Source organism: Herpailurus yagouaroundi, unplaced genomic scaffold (assembly GCF_014898765.1).
Source record: "Herpailurus yagouaroundi ecotype Mexico unplaced genomic scaffold, PumYag 189, whole genome shotgun sequence".
NCBI classification, from domain to species: domain Eukaryota; kingdom Metazoa; phylum Chordata; class Mammalia; order Carnivora; family Felidae; genus Herpailurus; species Herpailurus yagouaroundi.
This window is the reverse complement of record NW_024412420.1, coordinates 9,405,404-9,420,671: the sequence shown is the minus strand read 5'-3', so window position 1 is coordinate 9,420,671 and position 15,268 is coordinate 9,405,404. Positions and strand designations below refer to the sequence as shown.

Here is a 15,268-nt window from a genome sequence, read left to right as displayed (position 1 = left end):
AACTTTGGCTGCTAGCATTGGCAAAGACATGTTCCCTGGTCTGATCCTGGGAGTAATTACAGTGTGAAATGAGCAATCTAAATGAATTATTCTAGCACACTGGCTATCAATTGTCCCATTCCTCCTCCCAGGTACCCTGAAGAATTCACTTACTCCATATTTGTGAATAATTTAACATAAAATGTCTAGAACTTCTGTTGATATTGACATTAACTTTATAAGGTTTGCCATTATGACAACAGAATTTAATTCACTATATACTGGGCATAATTTAGGCACTCTGAAAGTTGCAATATTTTAAATTATTTTCAATATACTCATTCAATTTTTTTGTTCAATAGTATCTATCAAGTGCCTGTAACATGTATAGGGAGACAGTAACAAGTAGAACTTACTTTGTGCCTGCAGGGAGCTAACAGTCTGGGAAGTTAGGGTCTTCTGCATGGCCTATATATAGGTCTTTGAATTCCCCCACTGGGCTAAGGCCCAGAGTAGGTAAGCAGTCATCATTATGGGGTTTATGAGTAAACCCTGGCTTATGTTAAGCAATGTTATGAATCAGAAGACCTGAGCTAAGCTGAACCTCAATGATTTATTGTCTGGATGGCCTTGGACCTTAGTTTCTCCAGGTAAGAAGAAGATAATACTAAGGGCAACTTCACTGAGCTAGTGTTTGGTGATTAAATGGGAGAATTTATGTTGTGCCATAAATTCTCAGAGTAAAAGCCAAAGTCCATACAAAGTCCAGGCAAAGAGGACATGCTATGCAGCAGCCTCGCTCCACTCTTGCCTCTCTGACTTCTCATGCCCTATCACTTACCCTGTGCTCATGCTGCTCCCCCTTTTCCCAGAACATTGACACCTCTCTCCCACTTCAAAGCCATGGTTCTGGCTGTTACCTCTTCCTGCAATGTCCTTCCCCTAAACATCTCTATGGCAACCTCATAAATGTCATCCTCTCCATACAGCTTACACTGACCACCCTTTTTACCCTTGTAATTCACTACCTCCACTCCTCATGCTCTGATACCTCCCCACCCTATTTCTTTTCCCATAGCATTTATCATATTCTAACTTACCATACACATTTACTCATTTATTATGTTTATTATTTATTATTTGTCCATTCTCACTAGACTGGAAGCACCATACAGGAAGGATTTTTATCTGTTTTCTTCACTGTAGCACATGGTAGGCACTCAATCAATATTTGTTAACTGAATGAATGAATGAATGAATGAAAGCAAGTCACAAAGCATGTAGAAAACAATGGCCGGATATTAGCAGTGAGATTCCATAGGCACCTGTGGATGTGACTGAGCAAGTTGTGGATTGTGTTGCATACTAATGTTTTCTCTTTCTTTTCTTTCTTCTCTCTCTCTCTCTTTCTTTTCTTCCCTCCCTCCTTACCTTCCTTCCTCCCTCCCTCTTTCTTCACCCCCCTCCAGTAGGCTTCACACCCAGCATGGGGTCCAAAGCATGTTTGAACTCAAGACCTCGAGATCAAGACCTGAGCTGAGATCAAGAGTAGGATGCTCAACCAACTGAGTCACTTAGGTGCCCCTATGTTGCATAGTAATTGATTCAAGTCTGTGCCTTGTTCCTCCAGGGTAACAATAGTTCAATCCTTTTGTGTTCTTTGCCACATTGAGGATACGGTTAGGTTAGTACCTTGTTATACATTTTGAATTTCTCAAAGCATAATCCTTTCTCAAAGAAAGCCCAGAATACACCTTAGTGGCTACTGTGAACTAAAATACTCTTCCTCTTTTCCAGTTTCTAATAGAATTTGATGTTTTGGACAACCTTTATTGAAACACTCTATCTTCAATTTAAATGAGGCTTTATATTTGTGGTATAGTCAACAAGACAACACATCCAAAATTCCTGGGGAAAAGCCTATGAGTTTTGAATTCCTAGGAGCCAACAGTCGACTGAGTTATGGATTCAATGATTGAATGACTCATTCCACAAACATCAATTAAGCACCCACTATATGTTGGGTACTGTGCTAGGTGTATGGTATACAAGATGAATAGCAAAAAAAGTCCCTGCCCTTAAGGAATTTACCAAGATCATCTATCTTTCATTCAGTAAACACTTACTGAATCTGCCCTCATGTGTTAGACAATGTCCAAGGTGCTAGGAATACAGTGATGATCAGGTACAATCTCTATCAACAAAGAACTACAGTTCCAAGACAAGTGAGAGTGAACAGTTATAAAATCTACAGTGATGGGCAACTTAATAGATTGGGTCAGCAACATTTTTCTGTAAAAGACCAGATATTTTGTAAATATTTTGGCTTTTGCAGGCCACACATGATCTCTGTTGCATATTCTTCTTCTGTTTCAAAAAAACAGTCCAGGGGCGCCTGGGTGGCTCAGTTGGTTACGTGTTCAACCTCGGCTCAGATCATGATCTCATGGTTCATGAGTTCAACCCCTGCGTTGGGCTGTGTGCTGATAGCACTGAGCCTGCTTGGGATTCTCTATCTCTCTGCTTCTCTTCCATCCCTCCCTCCCTCTCTCTCAAAATAAATAAACAAACAAACATACAAACAAACAAAACAATCCTTTAAAAATGTAAACCATTCTTAGCTACACCACTGAATTTGGTTCATGGGCTACAGTTTATGGACTGTTGAAGTAAATAAATATAGAGGATTCTCTGGAAGTCAAGAAAGGAAATAACATGTTCCTGGCTCAGTCGAGGGAAGGAGGCTTGGAATGCTATGGGGGTTGGCGGGGGGGGGGGGGAGGGCTGTGCTGGAATGAGGCAGAGTGAGATAAAGCTGGCCTTCAGGACAGAGGAAACACCTTTACCATGGCTCAAGTAGCTCTTCCATATGTATTACCATATACCTGTTATTCTTAAACATCCTAGTTCTCATTCCCCTTCAAAACTCCACTTGTACCAATGAACATCTCTACTAGGAGGTCCCAGCCTCCCAGCAAAGTGCTAATTAGATTGCCTGAGTACTGCGCCCCGCGCCCCCAGCCATGTTCAATACCTAACGGGGCCCTGGTTCTCAGTTATGTGATCCTCAGCACTTTTCATACTCTAGCACACTTCAGGACAATTTGGTGTTGCTTATTACTACAAATTTGTATGTCTTTAGTGAAGCCAGTCTCTAAAGAAGGTAAATAATCCATTCCTTTAAGGGGACAGGGCCTGCATTTCTCAGTTGTTTGCATGGAGATAACTGCTTTCCCTACTCTGGTTCAGAATAGGGAAACAAACAAACAAACAAACAAACAAACAAACATATGACTTTTATTCCCCCTTTTAATTAAACAATCTTATATACACTACCATAGCAATAGCTGTGGACTGCTTCCCTTGCTCAGATGTGTTTAGGCCGAATCAGTAACTCAAGAGGCTGAGCCTGGAATGGCTGCCATGTTTTTCTGCCTCACCTTCACGGGAGCAGCAACTATGTCAGGCCACACAGATGTCCATCCATCCTCTTCTTAACACAATCCTGAGAGGGCTATTTCATAATCCTCTGCCAGGACAATCCTCAAATATAACCCATGTTACCCTGTATTTTAACTATATGTATCCCTCAATAGACTGTCTGCTTCTCTGGGCAGGAGCTGGGCTGTGGAGCTCAGCACACAGCAGAGGCAGTAGAGGCAGGTGAAGAGTGGATGAAATAAATGGGAGGATCTGGTACAGGTATCCTGTAAAGTGGCTGGTAGGAATCTCCCTATGCTCCCTTACTTCTCTGGAAAGAAGAGCTCAAGGAAGATTTTTAACATGAGTATTTCCAATCTGCACTCGATAAGAAAGATTCTTTTTGTCTAGCCTCACTACTAGAACTTGATCCATAGACAGGGTTCTTTTCAAATATTATCTTTTGCCTGGTTAATGTATTTGTTTCTTTTCATAAATACCCTACTTTATAGTGGACATTAATCTAACCACTTAGACATGATTAGCAAGCTAAGGGCCTTACTTATTAAAAACGGTTAATTTTCCCTTCTTAAAAAAATTGAGACATTTGAATCCCTGAATATGCTCATTTATCACCAACCCCCAACAAGGCATCCAGGAGTTCTCCATGTAGGACATGAATAATTTTTATAAAAATGCAGTTGCTGACTGTGTCGTACATCCACGCAGCTTTATAAAACAAAGCAAATGATTACCATCAATTACAATAACCTCACTAGACAAGACTGCAATTAATCTACAGCTCTTCAGATAACGACTGTTGTGCTGTGCCAAGGAAAATGCCTGGTATTAATTGACTTATCACGATCAGCAATGATAGATGGGACAGATGGCAATGTGATTATTCATTGTCAACAAAATAAACATATGCTCTGTTGCGAGAAGTGTCTACTTGGGTCCTCTCAGAGGATAGCCAGAAACAGAGACCAAAGGTAGCTTTGAACATAGCACAAAATAAAAGTAAGACATGAACCTACAGGATGGGACATAATTACTTTAACTGGGGCTAACACTCAGTGGAATCCGACTGGAGGACTTTTTCTATAAGGAAATCATAGATTGTGTGGAATTTCAGCACTGGATGATGCATGACAGCTAGTAGTCTACTTGTTCATTGGGATATGAGTCACTTTAAAGAAGTCCTCAAATTCCACTCCATGCTTAATAATTCCAGTGATGGGAATTCACTATTTTCAGAGGCAAACTCATTCCATCGATGGATAGCTCTCATTGTTAGAACACATATTTATTTAGCTGAACTCCATCTTTCCAGGACTTTCATCCATGGACCCTAAGTTTTTTCCTTTACATCACAGAGAAGATGCCAGACTTTTCTTGTTCACTAAACTGTTTTAAATATCTCAAAAGCCAATACCTAGCCACATGACATTGTTTTGATGCTTCCAACGTTCTGATTTCTTGCACCTAAATCCACACCGGTTTAGAGACCACTCATACTGAGGGGCTTGGAATGAATTGTAACACAGATGATGTGGCCTGCCTAGGACAAGGTGTAACAGTACTTATGTTGAGGCCAATACTCTGGCTTGCCTTGGGGTAATGGCTGTGTATAGCTGTCCTGCTTGGGAAGCTGTTCCCCCAAATCCCACCAGCCTAGAAAGCACCCCAGCTCTGCCATTTGCAATGACACCTGGGTACCCTTTTTAATTTTTGTGCAGTATGGTTTTATTGATAAGTCCTCATTGTTTAGAAAACTGGGGTAATTCAGGCAGAGCCTGAGCTAAAATTGGCACAGTGGTCACTAACCAAAATCTCTTGGGGGAATTTTTTACAAATGTGCATACCTGGACCCCACTCACAGAGACTCTGATTCAATTGCCTTAGGGAAGGGTTCGAATGTAAATATTTTGACAGTGTTCCCCAGTTAACTCTGATTTGCAACTCTGTTTAGATGCTTTATTCACTGAGTGTACTACTGACAGAGTGCTTCACAAACCTAATAATCAGACTCTCCTGGGGCATTAAAAATGAAGATTCCTTGGAGTGTCTGATACCTGTGGTCTGGGATTTCTAGGAAAACGAATACTCTGAGAGATCAAATTGTGATATATTTCCCTTAAGGATTCTGGAAACACTCATTTATTCCAAAATTGTAGTGTCCATACAAATTATAAAGCACCCTTATTACACATTGAAGAAAAAGAGCAATTCTAAGGAATGCTAAAACGTATAGATTTTGGCCAAGTAACCACCTACAGACTTTCACTCATTCATTTCATAAATTCATTAATACATTAATTTTTAGATAAGGATCAGAATAGAACAGTTCAGTGAGGGAGAAAGGCAAAGAAATAAAAGCAAATAAATGAGCAAGGAAGCCAACAATAAAATAGTTATAAATATTAAAAAAATATGTATTTAAAAAGGAAGCATTTATCTAATTTAGAATAGTCTGTAATTCAGACTGGCAGTCTCTAGTCACTCTCAATTCGTGGATTTTCGCCCTGCTTTCATCACATTCCCTGCTAAACTCTAGCTCAGAATCTAAAACTCCAGGGAATTTTTCCATTAAGGTGCCTTTGGCAGACATCCCTAATCGATCCTAGCATGTTTTCCCTACAGATCCAGGAAGGAGGCTCATTCCTGCTCAACCCTGTCCTCCTGCAGCCATTACTAATCGATCACAAGTGATCTCTACCAGCCTTTTCCCCAATAAGCAAGGCCCTGACACACTTGGTGCCGTTAGTAGTCCCGCATTTCCCACTTTATCTTTGTTGTTATCCACTCTTGAGTGCTCCTTACATCTGGAATCCTACTTAATTTTCCAAAATAACCTTGAGAGGTATCTAAACTCGGCTTCAGATGGATCAAGAAACCATCTCAAGATCACCCAGTAAGTGTGCATCAAAGCAGGAGGTACAAACCCAGGTTCTTTGACTCCAAAGCTGATGTTCTTATAAATGATCCTACACTGCCTCTCTTCTCAGTCCAGTTCAGAAGGCACCTCCTCTGGGACTTCTCCTGACCCCTTCAGGTGAGTTGTGAGTTGGCCAGGGTCCCTGTACACCTCCAGAACAGAAGGGCACTATACTTTAATAGTTTCAATGATTTGAATAATGATTTGCATGAATGAATCAAACCTTTGAGCTCCTCTGTGGTAGGAGCTTTGTCTTTTTTTTTTTTTTCTTTAATTTTTAAACCTTTGTATCCCTGATATCTAGCAGAGTGCCTAGGCAGATTCTCAGTTGACCCACTTTGAACAGTCATTAAAATATGGCCACTGGACTCATTAAAGTTGGGTTCCCTTTCTCAGTGTATGGTCTTGCTATATTAAAAACAAAGAGAGTTCTAGAAATGATGTTGACTGAAAACAAAATTACAAAGACCAAGTCGATAATGAGATACCTACTTCTGCTATTCCAAAGCTTTCTTGACATCGGTTACTGAGGACTTTGAAACAGAACATAGTTACAGGATATTTAGCATATAAGCACCCCTGACCCCTAGCTGATAACCACCCTCAAGCGTAAGAGAAATTAAATGGGACAAATTAACTACACCCCACTTGTCAAGATGTCAGATGACATCTGTTTAAAGTATAACTTTCATCCTATAATTGAACCTGGTTTGGCTCACTGCTGTGGCCTGAACTCTCTCTGGGTTGATGGCGGAACACAGTGATACTCACCATTAATGGTGGCAGACAATGACATTTCCAATCTGTAGAAAGTCAGGCAGACTATTTAGTTGTCTGACATTTGTTTCACGGTACATTATAGTTTTGTGCAAATAAGACCCAGTCCGCCAGAAGGGAGAATTATGGAAGCCGTGCTCTCATATGGGAGCATAGCTGATGGTCCAGATAGGTGTGAGGGAAGGTGTGCATGAAAGGTGAGGGTCTGGGGTTAAAATGATGCTCCAGATATACTGTAGGGCATGAGGCATGAGAGGGGCACCAATGTCTCAGAATGAAATGCCCAGTTTCATTGTGGACTTTCCTGGAAAACACTGGAAGCACGTTTATAGGCTTCGCAAAAGACAGATGGAGAAAGGAGGCACTGACCTTCTCATTTCACAGATTTAAATGAAAGCTTTCCATCTGTTATCCCACCTTGGATATAAATAGGCACCAAACCTTATTAATTGGCACTGAGCGATAGTACTTCAACAGCCCCACATACCTCCCCAGAGAAGGCTTGTCCGTTGAGGAGGTGCTCCGACCCTTGGCTGTCCTCACTCCCAAAGTGTAGTCGGATCTCCTCCAGCCGGTGGCTGTATGTCATGGGCCCTCCTGATATGTTAACCAGGTGCTCCTTGTCCAGGCGCAGGGACACGTGTCTTCCAGTGTTGTACATGGTCCCGCTCACCTGCAAGGCAATGTGCAACAGGTCAAGCAAGGCTCTCTTCCCATTTCTCACCAAACCCAGCATGGTCCTTAGACCATGCCTTTTGCCTCCCCTGGATGGGAACACATTAGGTTAAGTCCACATGTGGAGAATGGAGCATCAGTCTCCTGGGGAGCATTCCTGCCCTACCTACCTTACGTGTTACTTACCGTGAGGTAGAAACCGCATCTATGATCACATGATAATTTATAAATTTGAGGTATGAACTCAATGGAGACCTCAGCAACTGTGACTAATATTTAGGACACTGAACCTCATAAAAAATGTAACTTGTTGCTCTTAACGACAGGGGTTGGCGAGGATGTGGAGAAAAAGGAACCCTCTTGCACTGCTGGAGGGAATGCACACTGGTGCAGCCACTATGAAAAACAGTTTGGAAGTTCCTCAAAAAGTTAAAAATACAGCTACCCTACGATCCAGCAATCACACTACTGGGTATTTACCCAAAGAATACCAAAAACACTAATTCAAAGGGATACATGCACCCCTATGTTTACAGCAGCATTATTTACAATAGTCAAACTATGGAAGCAGCCCAAGTATCCATTGATAGATGAATGTACCAAAGAAGATGTGGTACAAATGGACAACAGAATATAACTCAGCCATAAGAAAAAAGAAATCTTGCCATCTGCAACAACGTGGATGGAGCCAGAGACTATGATGCAAAGCAATGTAAGTCAGAGGAAGACAAATACCGTATGACTTCACTCAAATGTGGAATTTAAGAAACAAAACAAACGAGCAAAGGAAGGAGGGAGAGAAAGAGAGAGAGAGAGGGAGAGAGAGAGAGAGAGAGAGAGAGAGAGAGAAACCGAGAAACAGACTCTTAACTATAGAGAACAAACAGATGATTACGAGAGGGGGTGGGGGATGGGTGAAGTGGGTGATGGGGATAAAGGAGTGTGTTTGTCATGATGAGCACCAAGTGATATATGCAATTGTTGAATCACTATATTGTACACCTGAAACTAGTATTACGCTGTATGTTCACTATGCCGGAATTAAAATTAAAACTTCAAAAAATAACTTGCCACTCTTACCATAAATATTTGGAATGTAGAGATACTGTGAAAGTTAAGATCTCAGGTGTGAGACACTGGAGAAAGCTAGAGATGCCACAAAGGCCAAATGAGAGACAAGGATATCAAAATGGGTAAAAAGGAGCAACCTTAGTGGGAGGCTGAAGGCTATGGTCTCAAGTCTCAAGTGTGCTGCCCAGTGTGTCTGTTAGGTCCCTCTCCTGCCCCTGCCACCAGACGCTGCACAGAATGTGAGTGCTGATGCCTTCTCAGAGCTTGGGAATCCAGTGCTAAGCTAAAGAAGTTAATATAAGCTCCCTATTTCCCTTCTTCACTTCTGATTCTGTCTTGCTTCAGCCTCTCCAGCTGCTCACCTTACTGCTTTGTGTTCTTTTTCCCTTTTCCCTCTTTGAATTTGATATTCAGCTTCATTTTCTTAACTTAGCACCTCTCAAAACTTGATCCGATAACCTTGATTCCCACCTGTGACTCTACTGCCTTGGTGCCCTGTGTCGACATAGCTCTTGGAGCAGAATGAAGCTTAAAGGAGACTTTGAATGGGTCTGAATGGAGCACTTCTGGGCCCTCAGAGGCTGAGATAATTGGATTTTCTTCCTGCTTACTCTGACTCCTTTGGGCCTAGCTTTCTGCCCTAGGGATTCCTTAAGGGCTTCATGTAATGTCTGATACCTTCACTAGTCACAATTTTCATATATTTTCTCTACAGAACCATCCTTACCTGCCCCTCAACCTTTCTGACATTAGCCTTGTGAATAATCAGATGGGTTTGTAGATTGCTCACGGTGCAGTAATGTCAACTAAATACTCCATTGACTCATTATTCTGCTATTTTGCTGTATGGTGGAGCTCATGTGACTGGTGTTGGCCATGGGAATGTGAGGAGACATGACGAACATCACTTCCAGGGTGAAACAGTGAAAAATATATGCACGTGTCTCCAGTCTCTCTCTCTCCCTGCTACACCAACCCCTGGGGCTATGTGGAAAGATGTAAATAGGCTGCAGGTACAAGATGGAGCTCATGTCAGCATTGGAAGCTGGAAGATGAAAAGGCAGATTGCAAAAATGAGCAGAATTTCCCCCTCCCTGTAACTACACTCTTTACAGTATGACTCTGTAGCTGCTCCCATCAAGATAGGGGTCTACTTCTCCACCTCTTAACTCTGGGCTGGCCTTGTCGCTTGCTTTGGCCAACAGTGGATATAATGTGTGCTCCAAGAAGAGGTCTTTGGGGTTCTTGCATATTTTCTCACTCCTTCTTGGAACGTTGAGACCACCACATAAACAAGCCTGGGATAGCCTGATGGAGGGTGACATGACACTGAAGAGAGTCATCCCAGGAGAAGCCATCTTAGACTGGCCATTCCATGGCTGACCTGTCAGCTGACTGCTCCAGCCAAGGTCAGCTTAGCTTGGCCCAGACCAGAAGAAGAACTTCCCACAGACCCACAGACTTGGAAACTAAATAACAGGTGTTTTCTAAGTGCCTAAGTTTTGGAGGTAGTTTGTTATGTATCAAAAGCTAACTAATACACACTAAAGCAATGATCTTCCCTGTCCTGAATCTGGAACTATCAACAGAAACTCTGTTGAGTGCCTGGCAGTATTGAGTACCTGAACTGGAAAGTCACATGGGGGCCAGAGACTCAGCCTGCTAGGTAGCTGAAGGTCAGACAGAAAAGAGAGAGAAGCAGATGCACCAACAGCGACAGAGGAAACCATGCACCCAGACAGAACAACTACTTGACCTTCAGAAACCCTTTCCCCTCCTTGTTTGCGGTTCCTTCATGAGGCCTGAGCTGCATTTTCTCAGATATTTTACATCTCACCAATAAATTTATTTTTTCTCAAGTTCTCCATTCTTTGTAACCAAATAACCCCTGTCAAAAATAAATGTATATGTAGTCGATATGAGATCATAAGAACTTGTCTTTTTTTCATGTCCCAGTTCATGATTTTTTTTGCAGTAAAATGGTTAGATAGGTTTGTGTTTGACTCTGCATTCATCGCTAAGTAAAATTTACTTTTTCTAAAATTAAGATAATATACAGATATTATGTATAGTTAGAAAGACATAGAATGGCTCAAGGGAATAAATTCAGCTACAATTCCACAATTACCTCATATTTTGGTATTATATTCTTCATACTTATATATTTCCACTCATATTTTGGTATATATACCCTTCATATTTATAACTATATATACCCATATTTTAACAGGATCGGTTTATGGCTGTGTCTGTGTATTCAGATAAGTGATTTTTCATACACATGTATATATGAGTTTGTGTAGATAAGTACATATTATTATTATAATGTGTAAGTATAACATCAATATATTAACACTATAGTATAATATATATTTAATATATATTTATTACATTCATATATCAATTATAATTGTATTAATATATAAATAATATACTATAATATTTAGTGTATATTATATTAATTATATCGATTACAGTATTGATATTACTATAATATATTAATTATAGTAATTGCATATTAATGTATGATATGCTATACCATAATAGACAAATGTCATGTTTAATATGTAAATAAATATTATATATAATTATTGCATATGTTTTATATACACAAATAATTATATACATATTATATATACAAGCATATTATTTATTACTTAATAATATATACATATCACATGTTATTATATATATTATATAAGTATATATAATTTTCACAAACATGAATATTTCCAGGTTATGAACCTGTTGTTCTGTATTATCACTTTAAATTGGTTGCATAATACTCCACTGGAAAAAAATACATAACTTATTGTTGAATCTTATAGCCTTTTCACTTTTTCACAATTGCAAAAATAGATTTGCAATGAACCTCCTTTTGGATAAACATTTTTACTAATCTAGGGATATTTCACTTGGCAAATTCTGGGTCAAATGGTGTACACACGATTACAGTGCTTACTATCCATTGTCAAATCCATCTACTGTGGAGAGTAGATCCCACAGAGCAGAGCTGGATCCCTGGAATTCTCTTCAAATGATACGGAGAACAGAACCATGAGATTCAACTGGTAACACCCCTGGGCACCTGCGTATGTGAGGCAGAGTAAGAGGAACTGCTCTGAATTCTTAGAGGCTATATGCTCTGTCCCAGCAAGCAAATATCTAGGGCCTTCCTGCACTTCTAGAAATCTTTCCACCTGTGTCTGTCTCATGTTCCTAAGTAAACTGTTGCACATTGAAATAAGGCAGGGCCCATGCTGCATGCCTGTCTGCATTTTCCCAGGACTTAGAAAACATATTGGCACATAGCAGGTGGAAGAATCAAGGACTCTTGATTCAAGAATCAAGTCAAGGGGCGCCTGGGTGGCGCAGTCGGTTAAGCGTCCGACTTCAGCCAGGTCACAATCTCGCGGTCTGTGAGTTCGAGCCCCGCGTCAGGCTCTGGGCTGATGGCTCAGAGCCTGGAGCCTGTTTCCGATTCTGTGTCTCCCTCTCTCTCTGCTCCTCCCCCGTTCATGCTCTGTCTCTCTCTGTCCCAAAAATAAATAAACGTTGAAAAAAATTAAAAAAAAAAAAAAAAAAAGAATCAAGTCAAAAGATTCCCAGACTGCCTCTTGGTGACCTTGGGAGGCTCAGTTAATTTCCTGAAGCCTCAGTTTCCCGAAATGTAATGTAGAGATAAGAAAATCTCCCCTATAAAAACGGGAGATAGAAAACTATAATGCATACAGAAAACAAACATCAAAACGACAGAAGTAAATCCTTCCTTATCAGTAATTACTTTAAATGTAAATCGATTCCACTTCTATGAGGAATCTAGAGTAGTCAGAATCGTAGAGACAGAAAGGAGAATGGTGGCTGCCAGGGGCTGGGGGCAGAGGAACAGGGAGTTAGTGCTTCATGGGCAGAGTCAGTTTTGCAAGATGCAAAGAGTTCTGGAGATTGGGTGGTGGTCACGGTTGCATGACAAAGTGAATGTACTGAATGCCACTGAAATGTATACAGAAGAATGGTTACTATGGTAATTTTATACGTGTATTTGACCACAGTAAAAAGTAATTGGGGGGGGCGCCTGGGTGGCGCAGTCGGTTAAGCGTCCGACTTCAGCCAGGTCACGATCTCGCGCTCCGTGAGTTCGAGCCCCGCGTCAGGCTCTGGGCTGATGGCTCGGAGCCTGGAGCCTGTTTCCGATTCTGTGTCTCCCTCTCTCTCTGCCCCTCCCCCGTTCATGCTCTGTCTCTCTCTGTCCCAAAAATAATAAACGTTAAAAAAAAATTTTTGAAAAAAAAAAAAAAGTAATTGGGGAAGAATTCCCTCCTGAGCTCTGAGAATGAAACAAATAATACCTGTAACAGCCCAACATTTTCATTCTCTTCCTTCCCTCCCTTTTGACTGATGCACGGGCACCTCTCGGATGTGGAGGGACCCCTGCTGATTTCCCCACTTCCCAGGGCCTGGTGGAATACAGCTTTGCTTGCAAAACATCACATTGAAGGACTTCCACTGACTTCTGCTCTGTGATGCTTCACTTGCCCCTCATTTTGGATTTTAACGCTCCAGGGGGCGAGGAAGCATCCAGGATCATTAAAAAAAATTGTTTTTTAATGTTTATTTATTTTTGAGAGAGACAGAGACAGAATGCGAGTGGGTTAGGGGCAGAGAGAGGGGGAGACACAGAATCGGAAGCAGGCTCCAGGCTCTGAGCTGTCAGCACAGAGCCCGACACGGGGCTTGAACTCACGAGCTGTGAGATCATGACCTGAGCTGAAGTCGGACACTCAACCGACTGAGCCACCCAGGTGCCCCCAGGATCATTTTAAAGGCCACAAAGCAAACACAAAACGGGGGTAATCAGGAGTAAATAAGCCACGGTACCTTCCAGTTCCTCCACTCTTCTCCCCTACTACTTCTGCTTACACTGCTTTATCTTCATTCACTCATTCCTCTTGTCAGTTATTCAGAAAATAATCAACGCCTCTAACTGTGTGCTAGAAGCTGAGGCTGGCATGGGGAGCGAAACCAGGTACAGTTCCTGCCCTCATAGAGCTCACACTCTCCACCATGTAGAGACCAGAGTGGAGGAGGAAAGTCATGGGGAATCCATAGGAAACTCTCCCATTTGCCTATGTGTTGTTCCAGATAGATGCAACACTCCCTCGTCCCCACCCTTTTCCCTAGACACTGAAATAACATTAATTTGTATTAATCAAAAAAAGCTGTGTAACCAGGGTATGGTTTGTTGCACTTTAATTTAAAAATAAAGGCTTGACAACATTATGTATGATATCTAATGGTACATCTGCACTGTAGTAATTAACATTGCAATGGTGCTATTTTAACTGGAATGCTAATTACAGTGTTTCCAATGAACTACTTTGGTGCAGGGCATGTTAGAAAAAGTTGTCTCACGCAGACCAGGAAGCAGAGCAGAGCTGCATAGAGAAGTTGAAGCAGCAGGGGAGATCCCGGTTGCCTCTGGCTGCCTCCTGGTTCTCCTGTACGTTTTATTTTAATCCACTGCAAAGTGAGGCGAGAGGTGGAAGCGATAATCATTTTGCAAGTGAGGGAAGTGAGTGCGGTTGCTGAAGGCTCTGTGACTTATCTGGGGTCACACAACTGGCGGTGGTGGCAAAGCTAGGTCTTCCGGATTCCAAGTCTAATAGTCTTGATGTGAGCAAATGCGAGCATCTCAGCCCATTTCAGAGGGAAGCTAGCTATGCTGGGATTTTGATTTCTCCTCCAGTCTGTAAATGCAGGGCTTAGGCAGGTGCAGAGACAGCGAGATTCTTTTTTTCAGGAAAATAGGGGCCTGGAGTGAACACTTTGCTGCTGATGTTCTTCCTGGGAGGAGACCTGGAGAAATCTGAAGGTCAGGGAAGTCCCTTGATTTCCTCCTCTGCAGGCATTTACACTGGTTTGAGACAGGGTGGAGCTATATGTGTTGAACGAAGCAGGTGACAGGTGTTCCACAGAGAGGCCTGTCAAGAGTGTATGTCACTCAGTATTATCTTGATAATTTGAAAACCTCTAAAAGCCATGTGTTCTTTTGCAAAACAAACAAACAAAAAAAAACCCAAAAAAACCCCCAACAAAACAACAAAGCAAAACAAAACAAAACAAAAAAACAAAAAAAACCCCTCAGGTTATTCATTTTGTAAAATTGGATGTCTTCATATAGCACATGCAGAGATTTGTAGCAGCTCATGATTGGCCAGGTCCTGTTATTAATGGGCTCATCTCTTTTAAATTTTTTTTTCAATGTTTATTTATTTTTGGGACAGAGAGAGACAGAGCATGAACGGGGGAGGGGCAGAGAGAGAGGGAGACACAGAATCGGAAACAGGCTCCAGGCTCCGAGCCATCAGCCCAGAGCTCGACGCGGGGCTCGAACTCACAGACCGCGAG

The 15,268-nt window shown here is 41.6% G+C and overlaps 1 protein-coding gene across 3 annotated transcripts in view; it reads right to left on the bottom strand.

The window, feature by feature from the left end:
* CA10 (carbonic anhydrase 10) overlaps nucleotides 1-15,268 on the bottom strand; it is a 492,493-nt gene that overhangs the window by 95,452 nt on the left and 381,773 nt on the right. For all 3 annotated transcript variants that reach the window (XM_040497096.1, XM_040497094.1, XM_040497095.1), the window contains one exon: nucleotides 7,602-7,787. In XM_040497096.1, coding sequence (XP_040353030.1) covers nucleotides 7,602-7,787 — 186 coding nt within the window. The remainder of the gene's footprint in view (nucleotides 1-7,601; nucleotides 7,788-15,268) is intronic.